The sequence below is a fragment of the Oncorhynchus kisutch genome, linkage group LG2 (genome assembly GCF_002021735.2).
Source record: "Oncorhynchus kisutch isolate 150728-3 linkage group LG2, Okis_V2, whole genome shotgun sequence".
Taxonomy (NCBI): domain Eukaryota; kingdom Metazoa; phylum Chordata; class Actinopteri; order Salmoniformes; family Salmonidae; genus Oncorhynchus; species Oncorhynchus kisutch.
The window spans coordinates 77,419,824-77,437,304 of record NC_034175.2 but is presented as its reverse complement, the minus strand read 5'-3'; the positions used below and the strand labels follow the sequence as shown (position 1 = coordinate 77,437,304).

The 17,481-nt window shown below is 43.7% G+C and overlaps 1 protein-coding gene across 1 annotated transcript; it reads right to left on the bottom strand.

The window, feature by feature from the left end:
• Positions 1-13,697: 13,697 nt before the first annotated feature.
• On the bottom strand, positions 13,698-16,930 carry LOC109871095 (small ubiquitin-related modifier 3). Its single transcript, XM_020461928.2, has 4 exons — positions 16,784-16,930; positions 15,100-15,228; positions 14,863-14,934; positions 13,698-14,747 (listed from the first exon to the last, which is right to left on the bottom strand). The coding sequence occupies exons 1-4, from the start codon at positions 16,802-16,804 to the stop codon at positions 14,646-14,648; spliced, it is 324 nt and encodes a 107-aa protein (XP_020317517.1). The 5' UTR covers positions 16,805-16,930; the 3' UTR covers positions 13,698-14,645.
• Between the last annotated feature and the right edge of the window lie 551 nt (positions 16,931-17,481).

Here is a 17,481-nt window from a genome sequence, read left to right as displayed (position 1 = left end):
CGCTAGAAGCATGTGTTTCAGACATAAGGAAGTGGATGGCTGCAAACTTTCTACTATTAAACTCGGACAAAACAGAGATGCTTGTTCTAGGTCCCAAGAAACAAAGAGATCTTCTGTTGAATCTGACAATTAATCTTAATGGTTGTACAGTCGTCTCAAATAAAACTGTGAAGGACCTCGGCGTTACTCTGGACCCTGATCTCTCTTTTGACGAACATATCAAGACTGTTTCAAGGACAGCTTTTTTCCATCTACGTAACATTGCAAAAATCAGAAACTTTCTGTCCAAAAATGATGCAGAAAAATTAATCCATGCTTTTGTTACTTCTAGGTTAAACTACTGCAATGTTCTACTTTCCAGCTACCCGGTAAAGCACTAAATAAACTTCAGTTAGTGCTAAACACAGCTGCTAGAATCCTGACTAGAACCAAAAAATGTGATTATATTACTCCAGTGCTAGCCTCCCTACACTGGCTTCCTGTCAAAGCAAGGGCTGATTTCAAGGTTTTACTGCTAACTTACAAAGCATTACATGGGCTTGCTCCTACCTATCTTTCTGATTTGGTCCTGGCGTACATACCTACACGTACGCTACGGTCACAAGACGCAGGCTTCCTAATTGTCCCTAGAATTTCTAAGCAGACAGCTGGAGGCAGGGATTTCTCCTATAGAGCCCCATTTTTATGGAATGGTCTGCCTACCCATGTGAGAGACGCAGACTCGGTCTCAACCTTTAAGTCTTTACTGAAGACTCATCTCTTCAGTGGGTCATATGGTTGAGTGTAGTCTTGCCCAGGAGTGTGAAGGTGAACGGAAAGGCTCTTGAGCAACGAACCGCCCACGCTGTCTCTGCCTGGCCGGTTCCCCTCTTTCCACTGGGATTCTCTGCCTCTAACCCTATTACAGGGGCTGAGTCACTGGCTTACTGGTGCCCTTCCATGCCGTCCCTGGGAGGGGTGCGTCACTTGAGTGGGTTGAGTCACTGACGTGATCTTCCTGTCTGGGTTGGCACCCTCCCTTGGGTTGTGCCGTGGCGGAGATCTTTGTGGGCTATACTCGGCCTTGTCTCAGGATGGTAAGTTGGTGGTTGAAGATATCCCTCTAGTGGTGTGGGGGCTGTGCTTTGGTAAAGTGGATGGGGTTATATCCTTCCTGTTTGGCCCTGTCCGGGGGTATCATCGGATGGGGCCACAGTGTCTCCTGACCCCTCATGTCTCAGCCTCCAGTATTTATGTGTCGGGGGGCTAGTTTGTTATATCTGGAGTACTTCTCCTGTCTTATCCGGTGTCCTGTGTGAACTTAAGTGTGCTCTCTCTAATTCTCTCTTTCTTTCTTTTTCTCTCTCGGAGGACCTGAGTCCTAGGACCATGCCTCAGGACTATGTGGCATGATGACTCCTTGCTGTCCCCAGTCCACCTGGCCGTGCTGCTGCTCCAGTTTCAACTGTTCTACCTGCGTCTATGGAACCCTGACCTGTTCACCGGACGTGCTACCTGTCCCAGACCTGCTATTTTCAACTCTCTAGAGACAGCAGGAGTGGTAGAGATACTCTTAATGATCGGCTGTGAAAAGCCAACTGACATTTACTCCTGAGGTGCTGGTCATCTATGAACATTTGAACATCTTGGCCATGTTCTGTTATAATCTCCACCCGGCACAGCCAGAAGAGGACTGGCCACCCCACATAGCCTGGTTCCTCTCTAGGTTTCTTCCTAGGTTCTGGCCTTTCTAGGGAGTTTTTCCTAGCCACCGTGCTTCTACACCTGCATTGCTTGCTGTTTGGGGTTTTAGGCTGGGGTTCTGTACAGCACTTTGAGATAGGAATTGATCTGTGATTTTCAACGTGTTTGGGAGTGATTGAGATACATGGTCTAGATATAGTAAAATATAATCTGCGTATAATGAGATGAAGTGATCAGTAGATTTGAGGGAAATTGGTGTTATTTCTTTTGATTGAGGAAACGTCAGGTGTTCCAATGTATAACAAAAATGGGAAAGGAGAAATTGCCTTTTCTGCTGCTTCTAGTGATTTTAAACAACGCAGACCTGTTATCACTATGGCTGAGAGGCATATAGTACGTTAATCATATTAATACAATTGGAGCCAATTCCCATATGTTCCAAGACAGACCAGAGACCATTCTAGTCTATTAAAACCTTTTTCTGCCTCGAGACATAATACAGCCAAGGAGCTGTTGGTTCTGACGAAGCATCTAAGACATAGTCGAACGAGGTTATCTGAAGAGAAACGGTTTTTAACAAACCCGCTTTGGTCCGTGTGGACCTATTTGGGTCTGGAGATGAACAGTTTAATATCGATATTTATCAAACATAGGACACGGTGAGGACACGGTGAGGACACGGTGAGGACACGGTGAGGACACGGTGAGGACACGGTGAGGACACGGTGAGGACACGGTGAGGACACGGTGAGGACACGGGCATTCTTACCTTTTTTAATAAAAGCTAAATGAGTGACATCTCTCCCAAATGAAGAAGCAGGAGAATACTTAATTCATTCATTTGGGTTCTGATTGTAATTCCACAGTTTCATTTGGGTTCTGATTGTAATTCCACAGTTTTAGATTCAATAGTTGCTATATCAGTTAATTGATCATTACTGCGTAGCTTGTAGGCCAGTAAAGGACTGGGACGATTACCATGGAAGTAGTGGTTGAGTCTAACTCCATGGATGGCACATTCTGCTCTCGGTCTTATCAATAAATTAAGTTTTGGATTGACTTTGGGAAGACTAATACCTACCTGGTCTGAAAAGAGTGTTTGTTGACAACGCTCTGACACAGTCAACAACATTTCCAACTCTGACATCTTCTTTAACTGTGATGTATTCAACCCAGACACAGTTAGAGCTTCTGTGTCTGTTTAACACGATGTGTCCCACCCACCTCTGCTGTTCTTCCTCCAGCCTGATGAGGGCGCTCTCTAAGGAGTCACTGTGCTCATCCCTGATCCTCCTCTGCACAACAACACAACAGAAGAAGACAAACCCAAATGAACTGATATCACAGATTAGATTATTGACTTGATACTGTAGTGGCCGCTCTAACAATGGGAAGAAGAAAAAAATGAAAAAAAATGGAAGGAGGCGAGATCAGGTGGGACCATTCTAGCCAATAAGAGAGCAGATATGCGTGTTTACAACAGGCACAACGGTTTCCACTAGTTACCACAACCACAAATTGGCTACATCATAAAAAGTCATGAAAACAAAACATTTGCTTGTCGGTCTTAATTGAAGGTCAGGCGTAAGGTTAGCAGTGCGGTTAGGGTTAGGTTTAAAATCACATTTTACGGAAATAACATAGTATAAATAGGGTTTATGACTTTGTGTCTGTGGTACCTTGTGGCAACCAGGCACAATGCTGATATAAAGTGTTTTTTTCTCAAAGTTGTCAAGATGTCACAATTCCTACTTATATCAGTACACTCGTAACGACCAAACCATTACAAAACTCCTATTCGATTAAATAAGCCACACATAGCAAATAAGCTATTCATTTTTTTTTTTTAACAAATTCGACACTCTCTCATCTCATCGCTTGGTGGGCGAAAAAAACTGACCGATTTGTTTTATCCGTGTCGCCTCTTCCTCTCTGCTGATATGCAGATTCAATAAACTACAGCGTTGAAAAACACACTTCATCAAAAGCTTGATAAAGAGATTCAATATCTTAATGGAGACCTGGTTAAATACAGTATTCATCCAATGATAGATTTCCCTCTAACCTCACGTTTCAGGAGCTCTCTTTCTTCAGTCTTCACCTGGTATTCCAAACCCTGACAGCGATCCCGGTATTCAACCACCTGACAACAGACCATATGATCACAGTGTAAACAAGGGAGCAACAATTATTTTCACGGCCATGTTTATTATATTATATATTATTATATATTATAATTCTGCTCAGTCGCTGATCATTGACTTGATGACTTTATGCTCTTAAAATATATTTATTTTATTTAACCTTTATTTTACCTTTATTTAACCTTTATTTAACCTTTATTTTACCTTTATTTAACGAGGCAAGTCAGTTAATAACAGATTCTTATTTTCAATGACGGCCTAGGAACAGTGGGTTAACTGCCTGTTCAGGGGCAGAACGACAGATTTGTACCTCGTCAGCTCGGGGGTTTGAACTTGCAACCTTCCGGTTACTAGCCCAACGCTCTAACCACTAGGCTACCCTGCCGCCCCATTGCCATGTACAAGTCCATTATAGCCCCACAGCGCCAACCCTTTAAACCCTGACCTTGTTCTGCAGTTTGTGGATGAGTAGAGCCTGCCGGGCCTCCCTCTCTCTGCCATCTCGCATCTTCCTTCTCAAGTCACTGTCCGGGCGCAGAGGCAGGGACGGGTCCAGGGACTGGGACAGCTAACCAGGGGATAGAGACAGAGAGTTAGTTACACTGCAAAACGTTTGGGGTCATTTAGAAATGTCCTTGTTTTTGAAAGAAAAGCAAGTTTTTTTGTCAATTAAAATAACATCAAATTGATCAGAAATACAGTGTAGACATTGTTAATGTTGTAAATGATTTTTGTACCTGGAAACGGCAGATATTTTTATGGAATATCTACATAGGCCCATTATCAGCAACCATCACTCCTGTGTTCCAACACAGATGGACAACGACCCCAAGCATACTTCCAAAGTTGTGGAAAAATAGCTTAAGGACAACAAAGTCAAGGTATTGGAGTGGCCATCACAAAGCCCTGACCTCATTCCTGTAGAAAATTTGTGGGCAGAACTGGAAAAGTGTGTGTGAGCAAGGAGGCCTACAAACCTGACTCAGTTACACCAGCTCTGTCAGGAGGAATGGGCCAAAATTCACCCAACTTATTGTGGGAAGCTTGTGGAAGGCTACCTGAAACATTTGACCCAAGTTAAACCATTTAAAGGCAATGCTACCAAATACTAATTGACTGTATGTAAACTTCTGACCCACTGGGAATGTGATGAAAGAAATAAAAGCTGAAAGAAATCATTCTCTCTACTATAATTCTGACATTTCACTTTATTAAAATAAAGTGGTGATCCTAACTGACCTAAAACAGGGAATATTTACTAGGATTAAATGTCAGCAATTGTGAAAAACTGAGTTCAAATGTATTTGGCTAAGGTGTATGTAAACTTCCGACTTCAACTGTATGTATTTATATATATATATATATATATATTTGTGTTACTGCTCGACTAAAACAATCTGGGTCGACCAAAAGCATAACGACCAAACAACCAACCAGTCCACTAAATGGGGTCCGTCCTAAAAGAAAGCCTCGACTCCAGAAAACGTAGGTTTCTCCAGAAGACCAGAACTCAACCCATTCTCCACTCAACAGTGTTGAGGTCTGGCCCCGCAAGACGAGTTCAAATGGACTGGTGGATGTGTTGGTGCTCTGTGATCTTCTTGGTAGCGACCCTCTGTGAGGGCCTGGGGAGGTGGGGACTCACCATGTCTGTGAGGGCCTGGGGAGGTGGGGATTCACCCTGTTTGTTGAGGGCCTGGGGAGGTGGGGACTCACCCTGTCTGTGAGGGCCTGGGCACGTGACTCCAGCTCCTCTCTCTCAGCGTGACTCTCAGCCAGCTCATTCTGCAGGCGAGACACCTCCGCCCTCAGCTCCGCCCTCTCCTCCTTCCAGCCATCCAACAGCGCTGTCTCCATCCTGGTCCTAGACACCGAACCCGCCCCAGAGACTCAGGAAGCTGGGGAGGAATTACAAGTCAAACCCCTCTCACATCACTGAGGATGTATCATGGTCCAAACACACCAACACAGTCATGAAGAAGGCAGGCGGTACCGATGCACCAAGTCTGGGACCAACAGGACCCTGAACAGCTGCTACCCCCAAGACATGAGACTGATAAGTAGTTGAATAGTAACCAAACAGCTGCTACCCCCAGGACATGAGACTGATAGTTAGTTGAATAGTAACCAAACAGCTTCTACCCCCAGGACATGAGACTGATGAGACTAGCCATGTTATCGTTACTCATTGACTCGGTACTGGTACCCTGTGTATATAGCCATGTTATCATTACTCATTGACTCGGTACTGGTACCCTGTGTATATAGCCATGTAATCGTTACTCATTGACTCGGTACTGGTACCCTGTGTATATAGCCATGTTATCGTTACTCATTGTTGAAGTCAGCATTCCACTGTTAGTCTACACCTGTTGTTTACCAAGCCTTCCACTGTTAGTCTACACCTGTTGTTTACCAAGCCTTCCACTGTTAGTCTACACCTGTTGTTTACCAAGCCTTCCACTGTTAGTCTACACCTGTTGTTTACCAAGCCTTCCACTGTTAGTCTACACCTGTTGTTTACCAAGCCTTCCACTGTTAGTCTACACCTGTTGTTTACCCAGCATGTGACAAATAACATTTGATTTCATTTAGGGCTGGGCGGTATACCGTATTTTATGATATACCGGCATTGATTTTTATTTCACCATCTATAACGGTATTTGAATGTTTGGTTAAATGTGATACCCTGTGTGTAAGGTCCATATTTTTTCTCTCTCTCTCTCTCTCCTCCTCCTCCTCCTCCTCCTACTTCTTCTTCTCCTCCTCCTCCTCCTCAACCATCTCTGCAGCACTCCACCAATCAGGGCTTTATAGTAGAGTGGCCAGACAGAAGCCACTCCTCAGTAAAAGGCACATGACAGCCTGCTTGAAGTTTGCCAAAAGGCACCTAAAGGACTCTCAGACCATGAGAAACTAAATTCTCTGGTCTGATGAAACCAAGATTGAACTCTTTGGCCTGAATGCCAAGTGTCACATCTGGAGGAAACCTGGCACCTATTGTGAAGCATGGTGGTGGCAGCATCATGCTGTGGGGATGTTTTGCAGCGGCAGAGACTGGGAGACTAGTCAGGATCAAGGCAAAGATGAACAGAGCAAAGTACTGAGAGATCGTTAATGAAAACCTGCTCCAGAGCGCTCAGGACCTCAGATTGGGGGCGAAGGTTCACCTTCCAACAGGACAACGACACTAAGCACACAGCCAAGAAAACACAGGAGTGGCTTCGGGACAAGTCTCTGAATGTCCTTCAGTGGCCCAGCCAGAGCCCAGACTTGAACCTGATCGAACATCTCTGGAGAGACCTGAAAATAGCTGTGCAGTGACGCTCCCCATCCAACCTGACAGAGCTTGAGAGGATCTGCAGAGAAGAATGGGAGAAACCAAGCTTGTAGCATCAAACCCAAGAAGACTGGAGGCTGTAATCACTGCCAAAGGTGCTTCAACAAAGTACTGAGTAAAGGGTCTGAATACTTATGTTAATGTGATTTTTTTTTTGTAATAAATTAGCAAGAATCTCTAATAACCTGTTTTTGTGGGGTAGTGTGTATAGATTGAGGGAAAAAAACGATTTAATCAATTTTAGAATAAGGCCGTAACCTATTAAAATGTGGGAAGAGTCAAGGGGTCTGAATACCTTCCAAAGGGACTGATAATACCAGTGATGTTGTAAACCTAAACCAAAGAAAAACACGCTAAGCAAGAATATGTAGCGAAGTGAAAACATTCAATGTAGTGAAAAATTAGGGTCCCCTATGAAACACTTGTAAACACTGTGGTTCCTACCCTGTGACAATAACTCCTCCCTGGCATTTTCATTTGTTGTCATGTCAAATTGTATTCAAAGTGCCCACTTGTAACTATAGAATTCAAATAACCATTATTTTCCACGATTCCAACAGTTCACCCAAGTGTTTCTCTAAATCACAAGTCAAATTGCAATTCCAACATGTGTTTAAAAATAAGGCCTAGATTGTTTGCCCATATCGTCCAGCCCTACGTGGCAGTGTGGAAATGATCTCACATGAGTGCAGGAAATGCAGAAATAGATTTAAATGCTGAAAATCATTTTGGGTTGAAGTTTAATTGAAGAGTATATAACACTCAATGTACAGTCAGTATGTGTTGCCACCCTAGGGTCACGCACTACTCATAAAGAACATTTTTAACTTGTATTATTCTAAAACATAAAATACCGTATAACCGTCTAATAAAAAAAACACACAATATGATATTTTGTCCATATCGTCCAGACCTACTTTGATTTGAAGTGCGTCAGATCATGTTGACAGTGAGTAAAACTCCAATACATTGTGAGCCTCCTTTATTCAGCAGTTCATAATGTTATAGATAAGTTCATGTTTGAGATATCAGTTCAGCAGAAAATGAATTCGTAAGCAGAACCACAACGATAAAAGGCGAAACATTGAAGCAGGCAGAACCCCATAGACAAAGAGTTGGTTAGTAGCGAAGATACAGTAGATGGCTAGCTTTAAAAACTTAACCATGACCCACGTTTTTATGACCTTTATTTAACTATGCAAGTCAGTTATTTAAGAACAAACTATTATTTACAATGACGGCCTGCCCCATCCAAACCCGGCGGCTCTATGGGACTCCCAATCACGGCCGGATGTGATGCAGCCAGGATTCGAACCAGGGACTACAGTGACGCCTCTTGCACTGAGATGCAGTGAGACCGCTTCGCCAAGATCAGTAGCTTGTAGCATAGCAAGGTAGTTCTGACATTGGAGAGATGAGCTCTCATAATCAGCTTGCAAAGCAACGTTAACGTTAGTTGGCTATCTAGCTAGAGCTAGTTTACAGTCAGATGAATCATACTCTAAACTAGTTAGCTAACAATCAAGATAGCAAGTAGACAGCTCTCCTACCTTTAAAAGCAGATCCTTCGAAACATACTGTGAATGTAAACAAACGCTTTCTGTAACAAATGAAACATGTGCATGATATTTATTAAACTCCTTTTGATGATCCTAAACACTTCCTCACAACAGGATTCAAAACAGTAAACTTTACCTCTTAACATAAAAACAGAGGAACCATGCAGACGCTGCTATGTAAAAAGAGAATCCCTTCATACGCAGACAGCGCCACCGTGTGGCCGGAGGAGTAGTCTCCTCTAGTTTAGTGGATGGTGAGCGTGTCCAGCAGGTGCCACAGTTCTACCACAGAGTAAACTGTTTTAGGTTCTACCACAGAGTAAACTGTTTTAGGTTCTACCACAGAGTTGACTGTTTTGGTTCTACCACAGAGTTGACCGTTTTTGGTTCTACCACAGAGTTGACTGTTTTTGGTTCTACCACAGAGTTGACCGTTTTTGGTTCTGCCACAGAGTTGACCGTTTTTGGTTCTACCACAGAGTTGACTGTTTTTGGTTCTACCACAGAGTTGACCGTTTTTGGTTCTACCACAGAGTTGACCGTTTTTGGTTATACCACAGAGTTGACTGTTTTTGGTTCTACCACAGAGTTGACCGTTTTTGGTTCTACCACAGAGTTGACTGTTTTTGGTTCTACCACAGAGTTGACCGTTTTTGGTTCTACCACAGAGTTGACCGTTTTTGGTTCTACCACAGAGTTGACTGTTTTTGGTTCTACCACAGAGTTGACTGTTTTTGGTTCTACCACAGAGTTGACTGTTTTTGGTTCTACCACAGAGTTGACTGTTTTTGGTTCTACCACAGAGTTGACCGTTTTTGGTTCTACCACAGGAGCCAGATAATTCTCAGAATGTAGAATGTTCCCGGGTGAAATTTCCCTTATTGAAAAAGATTGCAGTCAGAGTGCAGTATACCTGCAGATATAGAGTGCAGTATACCTGCAGATATAGAGTGCAGTATACCTGCAGATATAGAGTGCAGTATACCTGCAGATATAGAGTGCAGTATACCTGCAGATATAGAGTGCAGTATACCTGCAGATATAGAGTGCAGTATACCTGCAGATATAGAGTGCAGTATACCTGCAGATATAGAGTGCAGTATAACTGCAGTATGCGGAAAATACTGCATCCAAAATAAAAAATGTTTTTACTGCAGTTATAATGCAATTACTATGTCCAAAATACCAGTCAACTGCAGTTACTGCACATTTACTGCAGTTTCAAAACTGCCATCTTTTTTGTGAGTGTTCCATTCCCCACCAAATATGTCCAGTGGAGCTAGCTGCTTCCTGAACTGGTCTCTGAGTAGTGGGCGTGTTGAAAGGAGTGGGCGTGTTGGAAGGAGTGGGTGTGTTGGAAGGAGTGGGCGTGTTGAAAGGAGTGGGCGTGTTGGAAGGAATGGGTGTGTCTAATGCAGTGGGCGTGTTGGAAGCAGTGGGTGTGTTGGAAGCAGTGGGTGTGTTGGAAGGAGTGGGTGTGTTGGAAGCAGGGGGTGTGTTGGAAGCAGTGGGTGTGTTGGAAGCAGTGGGTGTGTTGGAAGGAGTGGGTGTGTTGGAAGCAGTGGGTGTGTTGGAAGGAGTGGGTGTGTTGGAAGGATTGGGTGTGTTGGAAGGATTGGGTGTGTTGAAAGGAGTGGGCGTGTTGGAAGGAGTGGGTGTGTTGGAAGGAGTGGGCGTGTTGGAAGCAGTGGGTGTGTTGGAAGCAGTGGGTGTGTTGGAAGGAGTGGGTGTGTTGGAAGCAGTGGGTGTGTTGGAAGCAGTGGGTGTGTTGGAAGGAGTGGGTGTGTTGGAAGCAGTGGGCGTGTTGGAAGCAGTGGGCGTGTTGAAAGGAGTGGGCGTGTTGGAAGGAGTGGGCGTGTTGGAAGGGATGGGTGTGTCTAATGCAGTGGGCATGTTGGAAGGAGTGGGTGTGTTGGAAGGAGTGGGCGTGTTGGAAGCAGTGGGCGTGTTGGAAGCAGTGGGTGTGTTGGAAGCAGGGGGTGTGTTGGAAGCAGTGGGTGTGTTGGAAGCAGTGGGTGTGTTGGAAGGAGTGGGTGTGTTGGAAGCAGTGGGTGTGTTGGAAGGAGTGGGTGTGTTGGAAGGATTGGGTGTGTTGGAAGGATTGGGTGTGTTGAAAGGAGTGGGCGTGTTGGAAGGAGTGGGTGTGTTGGAAGGAGTGGGCGTGTTGGAAGCAGTGGGTGTGTTGGAAGCAGTGGGTGTGTTGGAAGGAGTGGGTGTGTTGGAAGGAGTGGGTGTGTTGGAAGCAGTGGGTGTGTTGGAAGCAGTGGGTGTGTTGGAAGGAGTGGGTGTGTTGGAAGCAGTGGGCGTGTTGGAAGCAGTGGGCGTGTTGAAAGGAGTGGGCGTGTTGGGAGGAGTGGGCGTGTTGGAAGGAATGGGTGTGTCTAATGCAGTGGGCGTGTTGGAAGGAGTGGGCGTGTCTAAATAAGTGGGTGTGGCTAAATCGGTGGGTGTGTCTAAAGCAGTGGGCGTGTTGGAAGGGGTGGGCATGTCTTAAGCAGTGGGCGTGTCTAAAGCAGTGGGCGTGTTGGAAGGGGTGGGCATGTCTAAAGCAGTGGGCGTGTCTAAAGCAGTGGGCGTATATAAAACAGTGGGTGTGTCTAAAGCAGTGGGCGTATCTAAAGCAACAGTGGGCGTGTCTAAAGCAGCAGTGGGTGTGTCTAAAGCAGTGGGTGTGCCTAAAGCAGTGGGCGTATATAAAGCAGTGGGTGTATCTAAATCAGTGGGCGTGTCTAAAGCTCACCGCTATAGGTTAGACACTCGTATTGAATGGTGTTGTGTATGACATTAAAGGTGTCCCCATTGGTCAATTCCAGACCGTTCTTTACTGAGATTTCTGACATGATGCGTTGCTTTGTAGCTAATATATGAACGATCAATAGATAGACAGAACAACAATATATATAGGTAATAACACAGAAATCAGACATGAGTCCATCAGGATTATCAGAAAGATTAGTGGTTTGGTTTATCAATTACACATCCTTCAAAAGAAATGTGCAAGACTAGTCACCTCTGACTACAATTGGCTCCATCTGCCCCTCTATTTAAGAAACTCAATATCAAGTTCAACTACAACATATCCTCCAATGACCCACCTTCATTTACAAATTCACATGCATTACATTTACTATATGTGGACATCCCTTCAAATGAGTGGGTTCTATTTCAGCCACACCTGTTGCTGACAGGTGTATGAAATCAAACACACAACTATGCAATCTCCATAGACAAACACTGTGTCTAACCTCAGATAGGAACTATTAAAGTGGGAACAGGTAAATGAAACTGCTAGGTGACTTGGCTGTGCCTAACCTCTACACTAAGTTCACTGGAACGATTTGTTTGAACTGCACATAGCTTCTCTCCGTAGAGAGAATGAGTTTCTACCTACTCAGGGGGTCGTATTGAAGTGAATAAGTTTCTACCTACTCAGGGGGTCGTATTGAAGTGAATGAGTTTCTACCTACTCAGGGGGTCGTATTGAAGTGAATGAGTTTCTACCTACTCAGGGGGTCGTATTGAAGTGAATTTCTACCTACTCAGGGGGTCGTATTGAAGTGAATAAGTTTCTACCTACTCAGGGGGTCGTATTGAAGTGAATGAGTTTCTACCTACTCAGGGGGTCGTATTGAAGTGAATGAGTTTCTACCTACTCAGGGGGTCGTATTGAAGTGAATAAGTTTCTACCTACTCAGGGGGTCGTATTGAAGTGAATGAGTTTCTACCTACTCAGGGGGTCGTATTGAAGTGAATGAGTTTCTACCTACTCAGGGGGTCGTATTGAAGTGAATAAGTTTCTACCTACTCAGGGGGTCGTATTGAAGTGAATGAGTTTCTACCTACTCAGGGGGTCGTATTGAAGTGAATGAGTTTCTACCTACTCAGGGGGTCGTATTGAAGTGAATAAGTTTCTACCTACTCAGGGGGTCGTATTGAAGTGAATAAGTTTCTACCTACTCAGGGGGTCGCATTGAAGTGAATAAGTTTCTACCTACTCAGGGGGTCGTATTGAAGTGAATGAGTTTCTACCTACTCGGGGTCGTATTGAAGTGAATGAGTTTCTACCTACTCAGGGGTCGTATTGAAGTGAATGAGTTTCTACCTACTCAGGGGGTCGTATTGAAGTGAATAAGTTTCTACCTACTCAGGGGGTCGTATTGAAGTGAATGAGTTTCTACCTACTCAGGGGGTCGTATTGAAGTGAATGAGTTTCTACCTACTCGGGGTCGTATTGAAGTGAATGAGTTTCTACCTACTCGGGGTCGTATTGAAGTGAATGAGTTTCTACCTACTCAGGGGTCGTATTGAAGTGAATGAGTTTCTACCTACTCAGGGGTCGTATTGAAGTGAATGAGTTTCTACCTACTCAGGGGGTCGTATTGAAGTGAATAGGTTTCTACCTACTCAGGGGGTCGTATTGAAGTGAATAAGTTTCTACCTACTCGGGGTCGTATTGAAGTGAATAAGTTTCTACCTACTCAGGGGGTCGTATTGCATTTGACGATGTAACAAGTCAAATCAAGAGAATTCCTGCAGGTATGGAAACTGTAGGGTTTCACTGTCCACGGTCATTGAAAAGTAGATTATTTTTGTGAAATGACTAATAGCTAAGCTTCCTTTAATTTATGGCTACGACTTACCGTCATTTCTAGACAGGTTTTAATGGTAGGCTGTTATGGTAAATAAGAATGGGTTCGTAACGGACTTGCCTAGTTAAATACAGCCTCCAGAAAATGCTGAAGAATAAACACTAACAGGTGACAGCACGCCTTGCTGGAAGTACTGTAGCTTCAAACACAGCTGTCTCAGAACAGATTTGCTCTGTGTGAAGTGAATGACCAGTTAATTACCATCCACATACTTTTTCCTATTTGATAAGATGTGCGGTTTGAAATGTCCTAAAGTGGCCTAGGAAGACAGCAACAGTCTTTCAGCATCCCTCATACAGCAGCCAAAAGGAAACAAACAAGGTAGCTGAGTACCAAACTATATTTATTGTATACAGTAGTAAAAGACAATGTACAAATCATTAGAGCAACATAAGGACTAGTGGACCCGTGCTGCCTAGTCAAGTCCACCACAGTCTGAAGGCAGGTGGGAAGATTCATCAAGTCTGATTAGAAACAAAAAGGTCAAAGGTTGAAGTCATGGTGGATTCCCTTTTATTTTGTCACAAAATATTGATTGAGGGATGGGCTAAAACCAGGAGCTCAACTACTTCCCTTAAATCTGTGTGGAAGGGGTGAGGGGGGGTAGAAACCAAACAGACATGTGAAAGGTAAGTTGCATTCTTTCAAGCGATGTTGAAAATAGACCTGAAACTCTTTTCCATCATAGACGTTTCTGTTCACTTTAGTAAAGCCTTTGTTTCAGAGACAAAGCAAGTCAATCTAATGGCACCAGCAGTAGAGCACCCCAGTCACCAATATTCCTTCAACACATTGTACAGGTTTAAAATTACAATTGAACTGCATATTTTGCAAAATGTACTTAAAAACAGACAAAAAAAATTAAAATATAATTTTGCATATTAATGAGACCTGTTCAACACTAAGTCCCTCAACCTATGGTAGATTTAAGCTGTGTCCCAAATGGCACCCTATAGTGCACTACTTTTTTTTAGTGTAGAGCACTGTAAGAGGAATAGGGTGCCATTTGGGACAAACCCTGAATGAGTTGAACCCCCCCCCCCCCCCCATTGAACCCCCCCACTGTGTGTGAAACAAACACATTCTCCAAAACAAGCAGTTTATAGTTCATCCTCAATATGAATATAAACAAGATATTTGTGGATTGGTGGCATGAAATCCATCTCGAAAAGAATAAGACCATGGCTACGAGCAGATCAATCACACACAAAAAAGCGGGACCATTATTTAATTAAAAAAAAGTTGCTGCTCATCAACTGTGTTTCTGTCCTCAGAGGGTCCATACACCTTTAAGAGAAGCCTCTGAGGGGGAGGAGCCTCCTCCGGTCTGTTGTTGAAATACATCAATAGTATCCTCGTCTTCCATCTCAAGCTGACAACACAAATACATAGAATGGTCAGTGTACTTGTAACTCCATCTGTACAGGTTATAACTTCTTCTGAATCTTTTGCATTAGAGGACTACACCGAAAGTGAGTGTCACCTACCTGTGCAGGTGTGTCGGTCTCATTGATTGGCTGTCCGTCAAACCTAAACCGTATCTGTCTAATTGACAAACCCTGAAATAAAAGATGAGGGGAGAGAAAACACTGTCAGGCTCATCTAGCACGTTACTGTGGTCAGGAGTTGCCCTGTAAGGTTGTACAATCAGCCTCAAAGCTTAACATTGTCTTATACGAGCAGAAAAGTAGACAGATGAATGTAAACTCTAAGGACAGCCTCACCTGTCTTTCGCAGTACGCCTTCATCAGCTTGCTGAGCGGAGTGTGCCTTTTAATTTTGAACTGGACTACTGACCCATCTTGACCTGCAACCTTAAGGTTGATGTGGTCGTTTTCAGTCTTCACTCCTTCCTGAAAAAACAGTGGGGAACGGGTGCATTTCAGAGACAATAGCTACATTGTTTATATCAAAATCACATTTTATTGGTGATATAACACATGGTTAGATGTTAATGCGAGTGTAGGGAAATACTTGTGCTTCTAGTTCTGACAGTGCAGTAATATCTAACAATTTCACAACTACCTAATACACACAAATCTAATGGGGTGAATGAGAATATGTACATATAAGTATGGATAAGCGATGGACCGAGTGGCATAGGCAAGATGCAGTAGATGGTATAAAATACTGTATATACAGGTGATATGAGTAATGTAAGATATGTAAACTTTAGTGACATTTAAAATGAACCGTGATTGGGTCTCAATGTGGGCAGCAGCCTCAATGTTAGTGATGGCACAGTCTGATGGCCTTGAGATAGAACCCGTTTCTCAATTTCTCGGGCCCAGCTTAAAAGCTACAGTTTAACAGTTAATGTTATGCATTAGATGGAGCAAACTTTCTGGCTAAAATTAAAGCATCTCGACGGGCATTGTAACATGAAGATGTTAGCTAACTAGTCACGGCAACTCCATCTAATAAAACTACGTTAGCTACCACACTGCTAACGGTTGTATTTTAATGTACCTTCATTTTAGCAGAGTCCCATTGGGACAAAGTGTCTCTTTTGTAAGGGAGCCCTGCATCGCACAATTACACAACATTGTCACAAAAAACGGCAGTGTAGGACGAGCATAACAGCACTGGTAGGTTGACGAGTTCACAGTCTGTCGGCGAGTTAATATCTCGGTGTCAAACATTTGTGTTTAGCCTTTGTAGCTAGCAATAGTTTAGCTAGTTAGCTCTAACAGCAAGAGCCACGCTAACCTAGATGGCTAACTGGTGAGCCATCAGTGGGGCGGCAGCTCCATCTAACGTTAGCATGCTAGCTCTAACAGCAAGAGCCATGCTAACCTAGATGGCTAACTGGTCAGCCATCAGTGGGGCGGCAGCTCCATCTAACGTTAGCATGCTAGCTCTAACAGCAAGAGCCATGCTAACCTAGATGGCTAACTGGTCAGCCATCAGTGGGGCGGCAGCTCCATCTAACGTTAGCATGCTAGCTCTAACAGCAAGAGCCATGCTAACCTAGATGGCTAACTGGTCAGCCATCAGTGGGGCGGCAGCTCCAGCTAACTAGATGGCTAACTGGTCAGCCATCAGTAGGGCGGCAGCTCCAGCTAACGTTAGCATGCTAGCTAGTTAGCTCATAAAGCCGCAGAGTGATAATGCCGTTGGTCTCTACTCCAACCGGCGCAGAAAAGTCACAATGGCGCTGTTTCACTGAAAACCATCACTTTACAAAAACAGGAATGGATATAGTACACTACATCTATCAGATAACTGGCCAGTTAGCCCAAATTTTCTACACGCAAAACGTTACAAAATGTCCACAAATCAAACAACCTTTGTTTTCTCTTTTTACCCGCTCAAATCGGAATCTGGCAACCTACGGTTATCACCAACATATTAGTACGCTAGACAAGGAAATACGGAAAATATTCAATCACACACAACATTTCTTACCTTTGGCTTTTCTTCAGACATTGTGTAGCTAGTTAATGCTCTGATATGTACTAATTTACAGACAGATTGCTAAATGTTTGCGCTTATTTTTCCCCAACTCTCTCCGTCTTCTGTTTGTCGACCAGGAGCGCGCATAGGGGTTTTAAACTCTAATTGGTTCACTGGGTCACGTGTCTATATATTTTTTCGTGACCGTGCTCACGCGAGCGCGCAAATCGGATTAATGCGCGCTCCCGTGAATTAAAAGCTAAATTCGACAGCTTATTCTATCACCTGGATAAATCAACGTATGAAGTGTGTAAAGATACATGTTCGTTAATCAATGAAGCCTCTCGAAGATGTTTGAGCCGTGGCAATCATAGACTAATGTACACTGAACAAAAATATAAACGCAACATCAAATCACATGTTTATAAAGACCTTTTTACATCAGCAGATGTCACAAAGTGCTTATACACAAACCCAGACTAAAACCACAAAGCATGGCTAGTAGTTAACCAGAACAACACTTATTAAAGAGACTCGGTCGCATTCAAGTAGGCAAGAAACAGGACACATTTTTTGAAACTGAGTGTTGAAATGTAGTGCTGTGCTGTACATTCTACCTGAATGTGTACAATTTTAATATTTGCTGGCAGTCATTTAAAAAACGTTTTGTGCCATCTTAACACAACCCTGGTGTTCTTCTCTCAGTAACT

Coding starts and splice junctions, on each gene's coding strand:
- LOC109871095 (XM_020461928.2), bottom strand. CDS start 16,804: ATGTCTGAAGAAAAGCCAAAG. Junction 15,229..16,783: donor TGTCTGAAGAAAAGCCAAAG/GTAAGAAATGTT, acceptor CTGTTTTTTCAG/GAAGGAGTGAAGACTGAAAA. Junction 14,748..14,862: donor AGACCGACACACCTGCACAG/GTAGGTGACACT, acceptor TTGTGTTGTCAG/CTTGAGATGGAAGACGAGGA.